The 18,850-nt window shown below is 33.7% G+C and overlaps 2 protein-coding genes across 2 annotated transcripts; both read right to left on the bottom strand.

The window, feature by feature from the left end:
* Nucleotides 1–4,730: 4,730 nt before the first annotated feature.
* Nucleotides 4,731–9,563, bottom strand: LOC119640846 (ovarian-specific serine/threonine-protein kinase Lok). Its single transcript, XM_038039110.1, has 6 exons — nucleotides 9,200–9,563; nucleotides 8,894–9,051; nucleotides 8,473–8,841; nucleotides 5,660–5,840; nucleotides 5,370–5,604; nucleotides 4,731–5,300 (listed from the first exon to the last, which is right to left on the bottom strand). The coding sequence occupies exons 1-6, from the start codon at nucleotides 9,339–9,341 to the stop codon at nucleotides 4,994–4,996; spliced, it is 1,392 nt and encodes a 463-aa protein (XP_037895038.1). The 5' UTR covers nucleotides 9,342–9,563; the 3' UTR covers nucleotides 4,731–4,993.
* Nucleotides 9,564–14,412: 4,849 nt separating this feature from the next.
* Nucleotides 14,413–16,713, bottom strand: LOC119640788 (hepatocyte nuclear factor 3-alpha). Its single transcript, XM_038039013.1, has one exon. It carries the CDS (start codon nucleotides 16,711–16,713, stop codon nucleotides 14,413–14,415), a length of 2,301 nt encoding a protein of 766 aa, XP_037894941.1.
* Between the last annotated feature and the right edge of the window lie 2,137 nt (nucleotides 16,714–18,850).

Below are 18,850 nucleotides of genomic sequence, written 5' to 3'. Positions count from 1 at the left end.
TTAAACGCTATTGTATAGATAAGAGTCGTTATATGCCACCAGTAATGTGTACACGAAATGGTTTTCCAAAATCTTTGTATTATATCTAAGCTTTGATGTCAACCTCTCCGGGAATTTTTCATGGTCGGGGAAATTTATGTTTTGGGATATTTTTCTTGCTCGGAGATGTTTTAATTTGCATTTATTGAAAGAAACTTTGTCTGATGTTTTCTAATAAACGACGTAAAGAAAAAAACAAGATAACGGCACTTAGCCGTTTTATCCAAAACTTAACTCAAAGCAATTATTAGTTTCAACAAAGCCATTTCACAAGTATACAAAGAGGCGGTAAAAGGTGATTAACTTGGCTCACCATCACTCAAAAAATCTAAAGTACTCACTTTGTTCAACAATACGGTTTTGAAAAGTGTTTGATTAGATTTTGGCGCAGCCACCTTCGATGTGCACGAAGCCGTGGCTAAAGAATGCAATGAAAAAGTAAACCAAAGCGATATCTCTGCAAATTTTTTGGCTCTCAATTTTTATCCATTGTAAACAGACCAACAGGTTTTCTCAATCTCTCTCAATTTCCACTCTTCTTTTACAAATCAAAAAAAACCTCAAAAAGCGGACAAAAATATTAAATCTTTATCGACTAAGACAAAATAGCTAATTTAATGCGCTGCATGCGTTATTGTACTTGGAAAATTATATTTTTAAATTGATTCTTATGCGTTCGCTTTCCTATCGAGAAAAATTCAAATTAATTTAAATAGTTTAGTAAGATAGCGGATAATTATCCACCTTGAAGATTGAAGAAAACGACTGTTCATAAAGTCCTTTAGCGGTTTTATTAAAATGAGTTTAAAAAAATATGTAATCGTTTTAAATGAACAACAATTCAGCAAATAACGATAAATAACGATAAAACATGAACGCCCATACCACACACACATGCCTATGAGCAGCCTCAGCAAATAATATATATAATATAATATAATATATGTATATATATATATGTATATATATATATATATATTTGCTTTTTACTATTATTTTCAAACTTTTGCTGATTTCTTTGCCATTGGTTCCATAGTTGGTTTGTCACGGATATGGACCGTAATAAGAAATATTCTAAGCTTGTAGAAAAAATCAAGAAAAGCTCATTTTTGTTGGCTTATTACTTCTCGTTGCGATATTTTCGAAAGCTTGTTTTCTTCATTAACTAAACACATAATAATTTACGGAGTAATGCTGTCTTGTCAGCACAAAATTATTGGCAATTTTTTCTCTTTTACACATTACTGATATATTTAAAAGAACATTTCAATAAATATTTTTAAAACGAATTCTTGACCGTATGGTTTTGCAGATCGCATTTTTCTTTATTATATTAAAAAGGAAAAAATAAAATAATTTTTGAAACATTATTCAAAATCCACTGAAGGGCAGCGAAATATAAAAAAAAAATGGAAAAATAAAATTTGAATTGAAAGGTTTTTTTTTTTAAAGAAATTACCTTAAAAATAAACATCTTCTGTGTTGTGAAGAAGGGATCTCTTTTTCTAATCATTCTAGTACTACTACAAAAATAAACTAATAGAACCTGCATCATGAATCTTGGAATTACCAAAAGTGATTCGAATTAGTTTAGGGCAGGCTATGATCGGATCTATCTTATATTTAATATGCAAACTCCACTTAGGGACATTTCGTCCTACGGGAAATATATGAGAATTGAAAACAGATTTTTTCAATCCGACTAAACTGTCCAAATCTTTTCAATACCATATGGCTAACGATTGACGACAAATGGTACGCTACGCTAAAACTTAAGTATTGAATGACATTCTCACAATATGTTAGAATAACAAGTAATTTGACATTCGTTATGCATTGCAATAGGTTTTTTTTTGGAAAAAAACACGCTAGAATTGCATTATTGATAGTGTGTGTAATGTGTAAGCATTATTATTTGGATACTATTGCGCGCGAGCGTTTGGTTTTGTATCTGTTGTATACAATCCAATTATATGTGTAGTTGTTAAGTAAAACACTTACTGCGTACAGAGGTTATCTCGCTCCTTGTAACGTTTAATGTGAGGAAAGAGATTTTCTCTTTCTTTTTAATGCGCTTTTATATACACGCTTGGATACATATGTTCGTCGCAAATTTTTCAAATATCAAACTTAAGAATGCGTTACTCTTTGTTGTTTATTTTGGTAGGACCGCCTACGTTTTTCATACCATTGTATAATTGGCAACGTTTACTGTTATTGTTTTCCGATAAACAACAACAGAGAAGCACGATTACAAACCAGTGAACTTTTTTCATGCTTTCGTTTTTTTTCCGTTTCTTTTTTTTTTTTTTGTTTTTCTTTTTGATAATTATTTATCAGAATAGAAGACTGTAAGAGAAAACGAACAATTTGTATACATTTTCTATGCATAATAAACATTGCCTTACAATGGAGTCCAGGATTTTATGGTTTTGTTTTTTTTTTGTTTTGGGAGGAAAAGTGTAAGAGAGTACAGGAAAAACTGTTAAGAGCTTTCTCCAAAAAAAAAGAAAAAAAAATCAATGTTTTTCATCTAAAACAGCAACTTTCATGTTATTCCAAATTTTATTAGTTCCTAGTTAATCAAAACAACAATGACAAAATGAAAAAAGAATTATAGTCAGTTTCTATATATTTTCCATCTGCTTTAACGATTTTTTTCTGCCTTATTCCACTAGCAAGGTTATTCCTTCCTTACTTCTTAGAAGTCGTGATAGCAATTTTTAGTATATTAATATCCTGGTGGAATGCTGTCCTCTCGATCTAGCTTTCACTACAGTTTTACTAGCTGTGAATAGCATATGATCGGATCAATGTTCTCTCAAAGAGCTGTAACTCTTTTTCGGAAATCCTTTTTTTTTGCTTGACCAATCCCGCCAGCAAGATTTTCTGCTGATGCTAACAGAGGTTTTGTGACCTTTTAATAACTTTGTCACTTAGTCACTTTAAGCACGGTTCTTTTTGGTTAACATTGTTGTAGATAGTTCACTAATCAATTTTCGGCTTTAAAACTTATCGGCTTTGACGGCTTCTAAAGGATAGATAGATAGATATTTTTTATATGCATCATCGAAGGATGAAGGATATATTCATTTTGTCAAAAAGTCTGCATCACCAAGAAGAAAGCTTCCGAGACTATACAAAGTGTAGATATTTTTGGTCAGTATCGAATTCCAAATCGATTTAGGCATGGCCGCCTGCCACTCTGGCTGTCCACGCGTCTGTGCAATGTCTGTTTTCAAGATTGTACTGGTCCCAAATATGATACTATCAACCTCATAGTTGCACAGAAACATTGGATGTTCCTGCACGCAGGTTGGTATTGAAAGGAGGTCACATCGACCGAAGGACACGCGCACAGCACCAAGTAAACTGAGAGTATCTCTGTTCTTCAAAGGGAATAAAAAATTGCTTTTTTTGCTCATTACTTATAAACTATAGCAAATGCGCAAAGGCGATGCTGTACAAAAATGGAATATATTGACCATGCCAACCCAATATTATAGTGTCTCAAAATTTAATTTTTTTCAATACCTTCATAACGCGCAGTAACAAGCTTCACAAACCCTATTCAATATACCATTTCTCGGCCAGCTGCAAATTTGGAATGCCCTAAGCATGTCCATTTGTTCGTCTGCCACACTATGTGTTATATCTGTGGTAAAGATTCTTCCGTTAGCAAAAACGAAGAAATCGCCTACAAATTTGCGAAAGAATTTGTAAGTGACCTACAGGTTTCAAAGGACTCGCCTACAACACCCACATGCCTATGCCAAAAAACTTTTATTTTGAAGGCAGAAAAAATGAGCCGCGCGATAGTAAAGATTGGTCACGGCCGAATATAATTTTCCTACTTGTTATTAAATACGTTTCACTTAGCTCGTATGTCATCAGAACGGCTCATTAAGCAATAGCCGGAGTCTTTTACATTAGAGACTTGTTTTTCTCTCAGCGATGTGTCGATTAGGGCTAGGCGACCAAAGCAGGGAGCAGCTTAGATGTCGAAATGTCTGAGTAGAAATTCGCAAATACGGTTCCTTTATTATATTTTGTTCATACCCTTTTGTAACTGGGTGGTTATGGAAAAAAAACCCTAACAAATTCCAAATTTTTTCTTTCGTATTTCAAATACTAAGAGGTTAAGTTAATTTTAAGAGATATTTTTACCTTTGAATATGATGCGAAGAATTAACACAAAATGTTCAAAAATATGCGAAAATCGAACGCCAGGTCTCTAAAAATTGAATAAAACTAGTCAGGAGACGTTCAAGGGGAAATAAATGCTCTTTTTTTATACATTTATATATATAAGATTATATAACAATCGCGCCATGCAGGGTAAGCCAAGATCTGTTGGAAAGATTTTTCAACAACATGGCAGCCGACAATACCAGCAGGAGATGCCGATCGTCCGTAGAAATAACGGCGCTGACCAACAGACTACGGAACGTACAGGAGGAGTGTTGGTCAGAAGCAGTCGAAGAGAAGAACGACTACCTGCTCATCGATGAACTGCGGTACGACCTTGAAGCGCCGACCAATGAAGAAGACGAATTCATACCGTTCGCCCCTGATGGTGAAATATTCAAAAATCTGCACATTCAGCCATTAAAACGAAAGCTTGAAGAGTTCCTCAGGGACGTGAGACGTACATACAGTTTTATATTTTATTGAGGAAAAACAAAAAAAAACATTCAAATATTCATATCTAAAAAATAACTTCCTTAACAGATTTTACGAAAATAAAGCACTTTACTTCAAACATATGACAGTTTGATAGAAAATCTGAAACTTGAACGTTAGGTTTAAGGAACGTCTACAAAACAATACAAGTCCAAGTTGATCGATCATTTCGTCAAACGCATTTTAACTGCTAAAATTAAACCAAGTACTGATTACGGAATTAGTCTAAATTAAGTTTTAAAAGCTCTTGTGGGGAATTATGTCTAAACTTTTATAGTTTGAAACGTTTGGCCGGTGGTTCGATAAAATTCTCTTCATTCTCAATTTCCGGGCTGTCCGTTTTCATTAATCTATCCGCAGTGCACAGCATTTGCGAATCTTTAAGCCAATTATCTTGAATGATTTCTTCAATCGAAGGTCTACGTAAAGCATCAACCACCAGGAGTTTTTTAATTAAGGACATAGCGTCTTTTGATACTGTTGTCCAAGAGGAGCCAATAAAGCGAAATTTTCCTCTTTTAATTTGTTCTCTAACTGGTGTACCATAGTCATCGGAGAATGGTAACATTCCACTCAAACTAATTAAAGGAGAAAAAACGATACATTTACTAAAATCGGAAATGTTTTGCTTTATTCCTGAAACTTACCAAGTGAACAGTACCACGCCTAGGCTCCAGATATCAACTTTTTTAGTATAGGCTCCGCGGCTTTCACTGACTAATACCTCCGGCGCTACATACACCACCGTTCCACATACAGTATTCATAACTGAATCATTTTGTGCAAATTTACTTAAACCAAAATCGGAAACCTTTACTAAGGTGTCTTCGTCACAAGTCGCAAGCAAGATATTATCTGGTTTTAGATCACGGTGCGTAATCCCTTTTGATATAGTTTATCATTACATGTATTGTATTATGTAATATCTTTAGATTACCTTTATCATGCATGTATTTAACGGCGTGGCAGATTTGGTAAAAATATAGTTTCGAGATCTTCTCAGAAAGACGCTTGTTATTCACAACACGGTTGAGTAAATCTCCGCCTTTCATATATTCTAAAATCATGTACATCGAGTCGGGCTTATCGTATATATCATACAAATTTACAACACAAGGCTTTATACAAAAGACATAAATTAAAAAAGAAAAAGAAAATTGAAATTATATTGAGGTCCATTTGAATTTTAGTATTTACGCCAGCTGAAGTCAAAGAATCATAATAGTTGTAGGTGATAGCTCATTTCTAAACAAAGCGAAGAACCCTAAGTAAATAAGTAATTGGGAGTGGCTGGAGTGGCCGAGGAAGCCAAGGATCTCGACCAATAACCAATAACCTGTGAGGCCAAAACGAGAGACGACTTTGGCTCTTCTTAGTCCTTTTGTCTTGTTCTAGAGTATTACGATTAAAAAGTTGTACATATGGCGCTACATTCTATTACTTGTTTGTTTTAACATTTTTCTCTTTTTTTAATATTTTTATTTTATATTTTACTCATATTTTATTTTACAATATTATTACTCTATTATTCAATCGGTCGGTACAACTCTATAATTCGATCTTTTTGCTGCTGTATTACTATATACTATTATTATATTATTTAAATGTCCTGTTAAATCGTTGTTCTGTAAACGCTGTTATTCTTCTACTCCTTTATTTTGTTATTTTATTATTCTATTATTCTTTCATTTTATTTGTCTACCTCTTTTCTTATTCTATTCTGTCATTTTATTACTTCGTGCGGTTTATTATTCCAACATTATTTTATCCTACTATTTTTTCTTATTCTATTATTATCTTATTATTTTCTTCCATTTCTCAGTTATTCTATTACCCTATTATTTTATTAATTTATTGTATTTATTGTTCCCTTATATCATAATATATTGTTTTGTTGATTTATTATTCTCTTATTTCATTATTCTATTATCTTTTTACTTTATTTTTTATTCTATTATTGGATATTATTCTATTCCTCTCTTATTCTATGATTCTACTTCTTTATTTTACCGATGTCATTTTATTCTAGAAATTTTGCTTATTCCATTGTTCTTTTATTGCATTTCCCTATTATTCTGCTATTCTACCACAAAAATTTATTGTACGACCAAAAAATTTATTGTACGACCAGAAAATTTATTGTACGACCAAAAAATGTATTGTACGACCAAAAAAATTATTATACGACCAGAAAAATTTATTGTACGACCAAAAAATTTATTGTACGACCAAAAAATTTATTATACGACCAAAAAAGTTTATTATACGACCACAAAAATTTATTGTACGACCAAAAAATAGTTGACTTTATTTGTTTACTTTTCAATATTCAAAAATTGAAAAATTTTAAATATCATCGAAATTGAGCATTGCATTTCGCATACAATTGGCGAGAAACTAGTTCTTCTTCAATATCTTTTTGCTCTTAGAGTCCTTCCCGCAATTCACGGTTTTCTTAGTTTGTTTTACTCATGGGATGGGCTTTTGTTTGGTCAATGTACTGAATACTGAATATCTGATGGGCCAATATTTTTTAGACTATCGATTGCGCATAAGTGCACAAGTGTGCATGCAATATATCCACCGGTGTCAAAACAAATGTTAAAAAACACTTTTTGTTAAAGAAAACGGCATCTAAAAATAGAAAACCAGTTTTTTGTCTTTTTTTTCCTCTTTTTTTGAACACAAATATCATACGCATACACAGGCACATATGTTCATAGATATTAGAATTACTTGTATTTGTAAAGTGTGTAAATGCATGTGAAACGCACGCATTGGAGTAAGTAAACATACAGTTATGTTGTTTGTTTTCATTATTAACCGGTATTCATTTCAGTTAATAAAATGAACATTACCTGTACCCGTGCATTGTTAGAGATAACTATTTGATCGTCCAGATGTTATGCAGTTGCTTTTAATCAAAATTTTTGTTTTTACATACGATGTTATTATCGCAATTTCGCTAAGTCGATTTAATCTCATGCCATCTGGACATCTGTTTGATATAGAAAAGTTCCCTCTCAGTTTGATATAGAAAAGTGACACTTGACCCATCATGTTTACTTACAGTACAATGAAACGATAGAATTCCGCATAACTCATTTAGGAAATCTAGCCACGTTTGTTAAGGCCTATGCAGTGCTTTGAGAGCAGAGGAAACTTCCGAGATCCCAGAAAGCATATATGTTGATATGTATGATGAACATCAAATTTTAAATCGATTTAAGCACGTCCGCCCATCTGCTTCCCTGTGTAAAGTGGATGGTAAACATGCTTGCGTTCGTAAAAACTAAGATATCGCCTACAAAGTGGTCAAACAACTCTAGACCGGCCTAGACCGCTCACAGGTTAATGCAACTTTGAATACTTTCCAGTTCTTTTCCCTTAATTTAACCTCACTTAATGTAATGGTCGTGGGTTCAAATCTCAAGTGCAGTGTAGAGTGGGCGAAGAAAAATGTGAACTCCTACATAGAGCCGAGAACCAAAGGTAAGTCATACCCACAGCAAAGAGCCGAAAAGATTTTTGGGCCTACGTTAATAATAATATCGTGATAAGTAAAAAAAAAGAAATATTTGATCGCTCACATCCAGTAATGGATGGAGAATAAAAGTAGAGAAAAAGAATTTCAGCTACTTTCTTTTAAGCGGGGCATTGCCTCTTTTCTGCACCACAAACAATTAACAATTTGTGCTGGCATATCCAAGATCCAGTTTCTATCCTAAGGTAAAAACGAAAACTACTTACATGCCGTAGTTTTTTCATAATTTTTGCTTCGTTTAATACACGCTTGGGATCATTCAAATTCGTGAATTCATTATTGATAGTCGTCAATGGATTTTTTTTCACAATTTTCATGGCAAACATCTCACAAGTGCGACGATTATAAACTAAATGTATAAAGCCAAAAGAACCGGATCCCAATTTACAGTCAATGTAATAATTCGAAGTTACTTCTTTAGGAAAATTCAAATGGTCCTTAGGGCCAAGATCCGCAAAAACAAATGCTTTATAAGTAGGATGTGATAATGAAATGATATCATTATTTTGTAAAATACGTTGTTTATTTATACCGATTTTTTCACCATTTACAAATGTACCATTACGCGAGAGATCCTATAAAATAAATTTTTAAACCATTGCATGGACTATCAGTGGAACTTTTTACCTTTATGTAAACGGGATGAGAAAGGTTACATCCCATTCTTTTAATTACAAAATGCTCCTTAGAAATACGGTTTAAAAACTTTTCAGATAATTCGCTAGTTGTTAGAATAAGATCATTGGTTTCTCCTCTTCCGACAGCAAAGCTTTCGATATTTAAATCTAGAATGTAATAAATAAAGAAGAATCAGAATATTTTTGATCGTTTGCTTCATTGAGAATAGACACAAAGACGAGAAAGACAATAATTTGTTACCAACAGAAAAGGGCGTGTTTACATAAATGATTTTAGAACGCGTCTTTCTCATACCCAAAGATTTTATTTTAACATTCTTGCCATAAAGTCGACCCCAAACAATGGCTATGGCTATTGGCTGACTTTCAATCTGACTCTGACTCCATACGATTGATTGCGTTTGAGTTTGCGTGTGTGATTGCTCTTGACCTTCCATTGTTGTTTGCTTCCTTTGTTCTTCTATTTAAATAACTATTTGGCACCACGAGATTTTCTATTTATTTCACTACGCTTGCGTTTGCTTGTTTTCTATAATTTATTGATATATTTTACCACGAGATCCGACTAAATTACAAATGATGGAATTATTTGTAAATTTTTGATTTCTTCTTTAACTTTATAAATGCGCCATGCATTCTTCTTCTTATTTTTTAAGATAATCAAGCCAAGGAGAGCGATGTTTATTTCAGTTGATTGGAAAACTACAGCACATAAAATCATTATAATAACATTTTTCACGGAGCAATTTAAATTAAATTGTGGTTTTTAATTATCTTATTTACTATTTTAATTTCTCTTTGTTTTGCTTAAAAACCAATATGATGTTAGAAAGTTCAACGAGTAATATTCGTATGTACGCATTTTCAATGCTTTCAATGTATTCAACGTAAATGTCAAAGCTTGATAAGCAAGCGAAGTTTTTGTTCGGTGTGTGTACAACACTTTGCAAAGCACAAAGTTTATTAGTCTGGTAACTCACTTCTAAGTGAAAACAGAAGCACTTGGTAATTCGTGCAAGTGTGGTTGTAGTCATTTGTAGAAGGTATTGGTGTGGTTAGTAGTCATTTGTAGATGGTATTTTGATCACAATTCAGGCAAGTGTGGTTATAGTCAGTTCTATATGGAATTTTAATCTTAATTTATGCAAGTCTGGTTAATAGCGGTTTATAGAAGCTAATGTCTTTATGTGAAATGGAAAAGCATTTTGTAAGCGATCCAATAAGCAATCCAATACAATTAATCAAACCAAAACCAAAGCCAAAATTATTAAATCAATTTTTTAAATAAAATTATTAAATTAAATTATAGTTATCAAAAGTAGCTTTTAGCGTACGTCAAATCATAGATAATATCAAATCATAGATAAAGGAAGAAATATATTTGTTTTTTATTACAATTTGTAAAGAAACTCAAATAGTGGATCTCTTGTAATTTTGGCTACGAAAGCTACAAACACATTTAATGTGTAAACATTTTTTTGGATTCATAACTTTAGTTAAAGATAACATTTAAGTTTCACATCATTCATTCCATACGTTTTGCAACATTCGTTACAACATTATACCTACCTCTTACAATTTGTTTCCCATATTTTCCTTTTGTTGCGCACAATGCTGAATTAAAACGAAAGGTTTTGCGAATGCAAATTATGTACATAATTTCTCAATTAATGGAAGAAGACAGTAATAGCAACTAAATTATTTCTTTAGTATAAAATTTGCGTCTTGTGACACAAAATAGGATGTGGGATTTATTAAGCGAGAAGTTTGTTATAGATTTCAAGATTTTTTCTTTTTCGTATATAACCAGTCGCTCCTTAGGGGATGTCAGGAAAGTTTGAGGGGAGAGAAAAATGGATGAAGAAAATAGCGTTTCTGTAAGCTTGATTTAAACGTGGAAGCGTCAGGTGCGGCGGGGGAAACTCCTGCTGCTCGATTTTGCTTACATTAAGCCAAGTTTTTTATATTCACTACCTTTATCCTAAGAAGAAAATTCGGATGCCCTATAATAATGGATGAGTGCGGCTGCTTTCTTGCATTTTCGTAAGCATGTAATTTTTTATTTCTTTTAAAGGAGTTATTCCTGCGTTAAGTTTACCGATTTTCCCATTTTTAATACGAAAAAACCGGAGCCGAGATTTTATTGTTATAGGGGTGAGAGTTTTCACCATAGACATTTATGGAGACGATTCAAAATTTGATATTCATCAAGAATATATACGCTTTATAAAGTGTCTACAGTTTCTTTTACGTGTCGCAAATGTTTTGACAAGAAGAGTGCTCTTCGCAATGATGGACGTAAAAAATTTAAAACTAGAAATGATTCAATATTAGCGTTATGTTAAAAATCAAAAAATACTTTATGTAAAAAGTTCCTAAAAAGAAAAAATGGGAACTAATAATTAGAAAAGTTGCACGTGCAACCTGATCCAGAAGTCAGTAAGAACGAATGTCACTGTCCGCTTTTTTTAAAGATTTTTAATACCTCTTCTTAAAAGTAAGGAACAGGTAAGAGGTTCGGATGAGAAAAAATGAATTTCTTTTGGAATTGAAAAGTTAAAGCGACAGGAATCGCAAAAAGATAATTCTCTCATATGCCTCCATTAAGACAACAATTTCGAATCTTAATTTCCCGGGACGGAAGATATTGTCAGAAAGCCATTGTCAGAAAGCCAAGTCACTCGTATAGCATTTTGCATGAACTTCGCGTTAATTGATGAAAATATCTCTCATTTAACGATTTTTAGATGTTCATGCGAATCATAAAAAAAAATAATATAATAATTGCATAAAGAGAACGTTAAAGAAAACATCCTAAAATTTTGCTTTGGCCCTTGTGGAGCGACTTTAGCGAGTAGGAGGTCTTTATAGGCTAACTACTTTATAGGATAACTTTTATGTAGATCTTAATAAAAATTCCATTTTATATTTGTAAAAGGCTTTGGTCGCCCTGATAAAAACTGAAACTCTTGAAAATCATCAACTTGTCTAAAAAAAGATCGCTGCTTCAGTAAACGTTCACATTAAATTCATCATTAAGATCATCATTACAACTTTTAACTTATCACAATATATTGCAAGCTATGGAGGTTTGTATTTTTTTTGAATGTCGAATGTTTAAGACGCTCAGCAATCATTATTCGACAAATATTATATAATGCGTAAATGTTTTCCATAAGCATGAGTAACGGTATCAATTAAACCTTGTGCAACCTTCTATTTGACTGACGAACTCAATATTAAGAGATCGAAAGTTTATTCAAAATTTGCTGTCAATTTTTTCTCGTTTCGTTTTTTTCCTTGTTTTGATGTGAACTGACAAGCCACAAATTAAGGTAAACAGAGGAACAAACGCTGTCAAAAAGTGATTTAAGGAATTTTCGCAAGTTGCGATAAATTCCATAGTTTGTCATTTTATTCATTTTTTTTTCGTTATATTATTTCCTTTGGTTTAAACATCAACGACAACCTCAAGGGGGAGAGCAATTAGTTTGATGTTAATTCTTTCCATATATTCATACAACGACAAAAACTTTCATACTTGATAACTGATCCTGCAACACTTGCACACAAATTGAAAGTAATGATCAGGAGTAAATGCTGTACAGCACCGAAATTTGGTTCTTTTACCTAAATACTTGCAATATGCTGAAAGAAACTTCGGAGAACCTATAAAATGTGCACGTATTATTGATCAGCATCAGATTTCTTGCCATATTTATCTGTCCTGCACTGCTTCAAATTTGGCAGAAACACTGAAAACTGCTACATGCAGTTTGGTGCTGAAAATGGGCCAAATCGGTCAAAGGCCATGTCCACCAGACAAAGAGTAGACCAGAGTGTGAATATCTCTGTTTAAATCCCATATAAGCTGCAATAGATATTCGCACGTTCTATTTTAAAATATAGATGACGGATATTAAAGATTCGGGTACAGCTCAATATAATTTTGTGATCTGCCGTTATTATAAAAGAAATTTAGAATGGAATTAATTTATTTAATGCAAACGAATTTGGAAATGCGTTTAGTGTTAAAGAAGATATGTAGCTGCGTAGATTAAAGTTGCTTACTAATGCAACTGACCTCTATAACCACTTTGTAAAGTATATACAAACCCTTATCTCAAAAGATTTCCGAAACTTTTTTTTAACAAAGAGTATGGAAAAATTTTTCAATACAAAATTTTATAGAGAAAGCTAAGTACAGAAAGCTATTTGCACTTATTTCTGTAGTTTCGTTGTGTTCGTTTCTATTTAAATTTTCCATTTTACTTCTTTTTATTTCATTTTTATTTATTTTCCAAATGTCCTTATTAGCACCACTGTCTCTTTTAGCAACCTTTGCCCGGTTTATATATAGCTACTCGCCAAAATCAAAATTATACGATACCGTCCATGTCAATTGGGAAACTATCGTTGATAAAGGCATTAACGTTTGCTGCCAATTCATGCCTTCTCCGATTTTAACATTGTCAGCAAAGCGGTAAGCAAGCCTTTGGCATTTAACACGTTGGGATCCTGTGCATTTTGGAAGCAGAGCATGAAGATTCTTTTCAACAAGAGGTTGAAATTTTACGCATACGTTTATTGCTATTACGTTTAATAGCTTCATTTGTTGATCTCTTTCTACCATCGCTTAGTCCGAAATCTCGAAGTAAGTCTGGTGAATTGGCATCGAATCAAGCCAGTAATTCTGCTCATACAAATAACGCCGGTAGCAATTCCACTCCATGCGGCAGTAAAGATACGCAACTGATTGAGTTTCTAAGCAAAGAACGGCTGGAATTGTTTAATCGTTTGCGCAACGAAAATTTGAAACCTTTACCGAATCGTTTTCTAGTCAATTTGCTGCCTACACGTTTGCAATTAGGTAAATCCCATCTCGCTTTATTAGCTCTATAAACGTCATAGAGAAGTAATTCTCCAATTATTTTAACTCGTCTTTTTTAACTATTAACTAAACTAATATTAACAGTCCGACAGTTGATATTGAATCGTAGGCCACAAGGATTTTGCACAGAAATTGTGTTTTCAAAATTTTTTCAATTTAACTTTCAATTTTATTCAATTTTTTATTTTTACCTTCCCATATGCTTTTACACTTTTGTAGTCCCTAATCACAATGTTTTTCAAAGCCGGCGAAAATGTTTTTGTCAAACATTTGCGTAGGAATGCACATTCATATCAGCTCTCTTTTATGTCCCCCAAGAAGCAAATTCCACCGCACCCGCGATCAAAAATTTCATTTTGTTATGCGAAATTTTACTCGTTTTCTTCTTTTTTGTTTGTTTATCGAATTTGTTTTTAACAGAAGAAAAGAAATAAATAAATTGGAGAAATAAAACAGAATATTGCTTATTAATTATTCGAATGTAAGTGATGAGTATCCATGAATCATGAATTATTTTTTCTTTTATTTAGCTTAGATAGTATATAATATATATGTAAAATTTACAAAAGCCCAACGAAATGGAGCTTAATAAGTCGGTTAGAAAACTTTGATTCAAATTATTCAACATTTCTGGTTGAAGTCAATCTTGCAGCAGCCGCTGCCATGTAGGTTCCATAGTAACAGCCTAATATATGGTGAGCATCTAATGATTGTTGCTTAAAATTCTCTTGACTTTTACTGGTTTCCGGCAATTCATTGCAACTTCGAACTGCAGATTGATCTGCAGGTGACGGCGGTTGTGAATCATTAATACTATTGTAAGCGGCTAATACTGGGGGACTGATATTTGTAGTTCTATTAAAAGCAGTATCCTGCCTATACACGCAGTCAACGATTTCTTCATTTATTTCCGTTCCGTTAGCATCAATGAAATGTTGCGAAATCCGTTTACTTTTTGGATCATAATTTGCCGTCACTTGTAACTGTTTATTTTCCATGTCATTATGATTAATATCGTTAGCGTTTATTGTGTAATCATCATCTTCATCATTGTCGTTGAGAACAATCTTTTCATCATTGTCCGAATAAATACTAATTGGCGGTGTCCTATCGCCAAGTTTCGAGTTCAAATCGTTTTCATTTTGTCGCAACGAATCTAATCTTTCCTCGCCTTCCTCGTCGGCGTCAGCATCGGCGTCACCGTAGTCGTCATCATCTGCCTCGATCTCATGACTTTCATCATCGTCATCGTCCGTATCAACGACAACGTCAATGTCTTCCATTTCTTGGTCATTAACAACGACTATAGTCGGAGTGCTGCTATCGTCATCGTTGTCCTTGTTGTTGATTGTGTCCATACGATTAGACGAACCAAATTTCAGCGCCATGTCTTGAGGCCTTGAATTTGTTGGAGTACTTCCCGCGCTTGCATAACATTGCTGAAAGGGTGACTTATGCGATTGCGGATGATTGGAGTGGAGAGGATTTTTACTAATAGCGGCGAAAGGAGAAACGTGTGGTTCCGGTCGTATTATTATGTTATCGGGCGCCAGCAAAGAAGCCACGTCAAATTGACGCTTCCGGCTCTGTGTAAATATATCACTTATGTCTTGAGCTGTTGAAGTGGATGAAGTAAAAGTTTTGGGTCGACTGTGCGGGCTAGAATTGTTACTTGGTCCTTCAATTATTTGTTGGGCATCAGACGGAGGATGTTGCTCTTGACTTTGCGGTAACGAGTTCGGTGACGGCAATTGCGGTTTAATTGTGGACTGGTAATGCGTATGCTGTTCCTTGACCCCTGGGTTATTATAAAAGGCAGCGGCAGCAGCAGCTGCTGCCGCAGCAGCGGCATAGTGAGGCATAGCATTCGCCATGGGTCGCTGTACTAAAATTTGACCCATATAATGGTGTGGGTGCGTTTGTTGATGTTGGTGATGATGGTGATGTTGCAAGAGTGTCCCGCTGTGGTGAGGAAAACGTTGTTGATTTAAATAACCAAAAGCGTGCGCTGCCAATTGCTGAGCGGCCGTTGCTAACGGTGTGATTGTGGAAATATTATGATGTGATGGCGGCGGGGGAGATGTTAAATCCATTGCAGGCGGTGGACTTGGCGAATCGGTACCGGCATCATCAACTGCTAGACCCATATGTTTACGCACTTTACGCTGAGCTTTACGCCGACGAAAATCTCCTTTGCGAAAATCATCAATGTTAGCAGGGTGTATAGCCCAATAATGCCCTTTACCGTTGGCACTTCGACCTGATTTTATGAAGCAGTCATTTAGTGATAAGTTATGTCGTATCGAGTTTCTCCAACCAGGCCCTCTTGTTCGAAAGTAAGGATAGTTATCAAGTATATACTGATAGATATCGGAAAGCACAAGTTTTGTCTCAACGGAACTCAGGATGGCCATTGCTATTAAACCGATATAACTGTGCTGCGGTTTAGGCTCCTCTGGCTGGAACATACGTTGTGAGAACAAGGTCATCGAAGCCAAAGTTAGGCGATTGCTACCAGGGCCACCGTTGTTTATTATATTGACATTTGGGGGAGTTGCGGCATATGCGCTATTATTTAAACTGTTCGTGTTGTGATTGCCTGTGGAAGCGTATGCCGCTGCCGCGGCCATAGCAGCAGCAGCTGTATATGTTGGAGGTCCACCGCCTCTTAAACGTTCCATATTCAAGGCATAATTATATAATTGTAAGCGATAATGTTCCAAAGTATTTCCATTCGCTACACTATTGTTACTACTACTGGAAATATTGCTGCTGTTGATATTAGTTAATGATGAATTGTTATTGCCGTTACCGTAAAGTATTACCGAACTTGAACCCGACGGCTGTTCTAAGTAAGACGTGTGTATAGTTGAACTGCCGACCAGACTTGTATTACCTATTGAGTTATTGGTAACCATTTTGCGTAGACTTTTCTTTGACTCTTTTTTTCTACACATAAGCGAACATACGAATCAGAACATATAGATATACACGGGGAAGAACGCATCGGTTGTGTAAATTTCTTCGATAAGATTTTTCGAACACAAATTGCTCTATAAATATATAATCTAAGCAGAAATTTGCTTGTAAGATATAACACAGAATTTGCGTTCACATACTTTGCGTTAATCACACATTCATCATTCATAAATATTCTGTACGTTAGTCCAACAAAGCTTGTTGTTGATCTCTCTCTACGATTACGCGTACAAATGTCGAAATTTTACTGATTTAATATCAATAATTATTCCCCGCACTTAAATCGAATTAATTTTTAATTTTAGTATCTTTGAATTATTATTTTTAATGTTTTCAACAATTTGACATGGCTTTGCTTATATTGTTAGTCAAAAATTTTTGTCTGTTTTTTTTCTTTGCATCGCAGTAGAATGCACGTTTCGCTCATCATCCTCGTTTACTCCAAAAGCCATCGACTAACTAACAAACAAATTATCGGCGTCAATCATACGTTATTTGCTAAGTAAACTCCATGATTTTTTTTATTTTGCTTTATTTTCCACCGTCCATACCACAAGTCTCTTCATTTCACAGCACTAACAATGCATGAGTCTATCACTTTTTAGCATAATGCGTAACGTCTTCTTTGCTCTTGACTGTGTGTTTTTGCGTGCATTCAAGCTGTTTTCAAGCAACCAATCAACTTTCGTCAGCTCTCTTATTATTACTCCCTACAATGGCAGCTGCCACAATTTCAGACTTAAATGTATAAGAAAAAGAGAGGGCGAGAGAGAGCATGTGAAATAGATAGTGTCATATTTAATATACAAACTTATTGATGTGTTTTTGTTTGTTTGTTTATATTTTATACCATAATTAAGGTATTCTGAATGTCTTATTCCATTTGTAATTATTAATTTTGCGAGTACGTAGCAAAAATATTTGTCATCATTAAAAAATTATTGAAAAATTGCAATATTTACGATTAAAATTCATTCCCTCTAATCTATAAACAATGTGACGAAAAATCAGTCAACACAAAGAAGTTGGTGAGGGTATCCATGCTTCACATAAAACTCCATAAAGCTTCTCAACTTAATTCTGTGATATTATTTTATAACGGTTCATTTAGGTACGTACAGTGCTGCCAACCGAAAAAAGATAAGAAAAACGTTAAAGTAAGTAAACAAACTTTAAAGAACAAAGGGAGGAAGCTTTGTAGAGCTTTTTCGTTCGTGCTTAAAATGTTCCCGAACTTTCAAAGTCAAGATATAATTTAGAAGTAATATCAGCACCTATGTCTTTAAACCTATGTATAAATATTGCATGTTGCTGTTGAAGTCTTACGTATTGGTAAAACGAAAATTTTGATTATGGATTTTTGCAGACTTCGATAGATACGCGCACACATATATATATATGCATATATATATATTTGCTTTCTACTATTATTTTCAAACTTTTGCTGATTTCTTTGCCATTGGTTCCATAGTTGGTTTGTCAGGGATATGGACCGTAATAAGAAATATTCTAGGCTTCTAGAAAAAATCAAGAAAAGCTCATTTTTGTTGGCTTATTACTTCTCGTTGCGATATTTTCGAAAGCTTGTTTTCTTCATTAACTAAACACATAATAATTTACGGAGTAATGCTGTCTTGTCAGCACAAAATTATTGGCAATTTTTTCGCTTTTACACATTACTGATATATTTAAAAGAACATTTCAATAAATATTTTTAAAACGAATTCTTGACCGTATGGTTTTCTTTATTATATTAAAAAGGAAAAAATAAAATAATTTTTGAAACATTATTCAAAATCCACTGAAGGGCAGCGAAATATAAAAAAAAAATGGAAAAATAAAATTTGAATTGAAAGGTTTTTTTTTTTAAAGAAATTACCTTAAAAATAAACATCTTCTGTGTTGTGAAGAAGGGATCTCTTTTTCTAATCATTCTAGTACTACTACAAAAATAAACTAATAGAACCTGCATCATGAATCTTGGAATTACCAAAAGTGATTCGAATTAGTTTAGGGCAGGCTATGATCGGATCTATCTTATATTTAATATGCAAACTCCACTTAGGGACATTTCGT

This window comes from Glossina fuscipes, unplaced genomic scaffold (assembly GCF_014805625.2).
Source record: "Glossina fuscipes isolate IAEA_lab_2018 unplaced genomic scaffold, Yale_Gfus_2 128, whole genome shotgun sequence".
In the NCBI taxonomy this organism is placed as follows: Eukaryota; Metazoa; Arthropoda; class Insecta; order Diptera; family Glossinidae; genus Glossina; species Glossina fuscipes.
The sequence above is the reverse complement of the archived record's forward strand: the minus strand, read 5'-3'. Positions and strand labels throughout refer to the sequence as shown.

Excerpts from the sequence above, each read along its gene's own strand:
- LOC119640788 (XM_038039013.1), bottom strand. The coding sequence starts at position 16,713 with ATGGTTACCAATAACTCAATAGGTAATACAAGTCTGGTCGGCAGTTCA.
- LOC119640846 (XM_038039110.1), bottom strand. The coding sequence starts at position 9,341 with ATGGAAGGTCAAGAGCAATCACACACGCAAACTCAAACGCAATCAATC. Across the intron at positions 5,841-8,472 it reads TTATGAAAAAACTACGGCAT|CCTTGTGTTGTAAATTTGTA; the intron begins GTAAGTAGTTTT and ends TTTTGTATAAAG. Across the intron at positions 5,301-5,369 it reads GGCGTGGTACTGTTCACTTG|TTTGAGTGGAATGTTACCAT; the intron begins GTAAGTTTCAGG and ends TCCTTTAATTAG.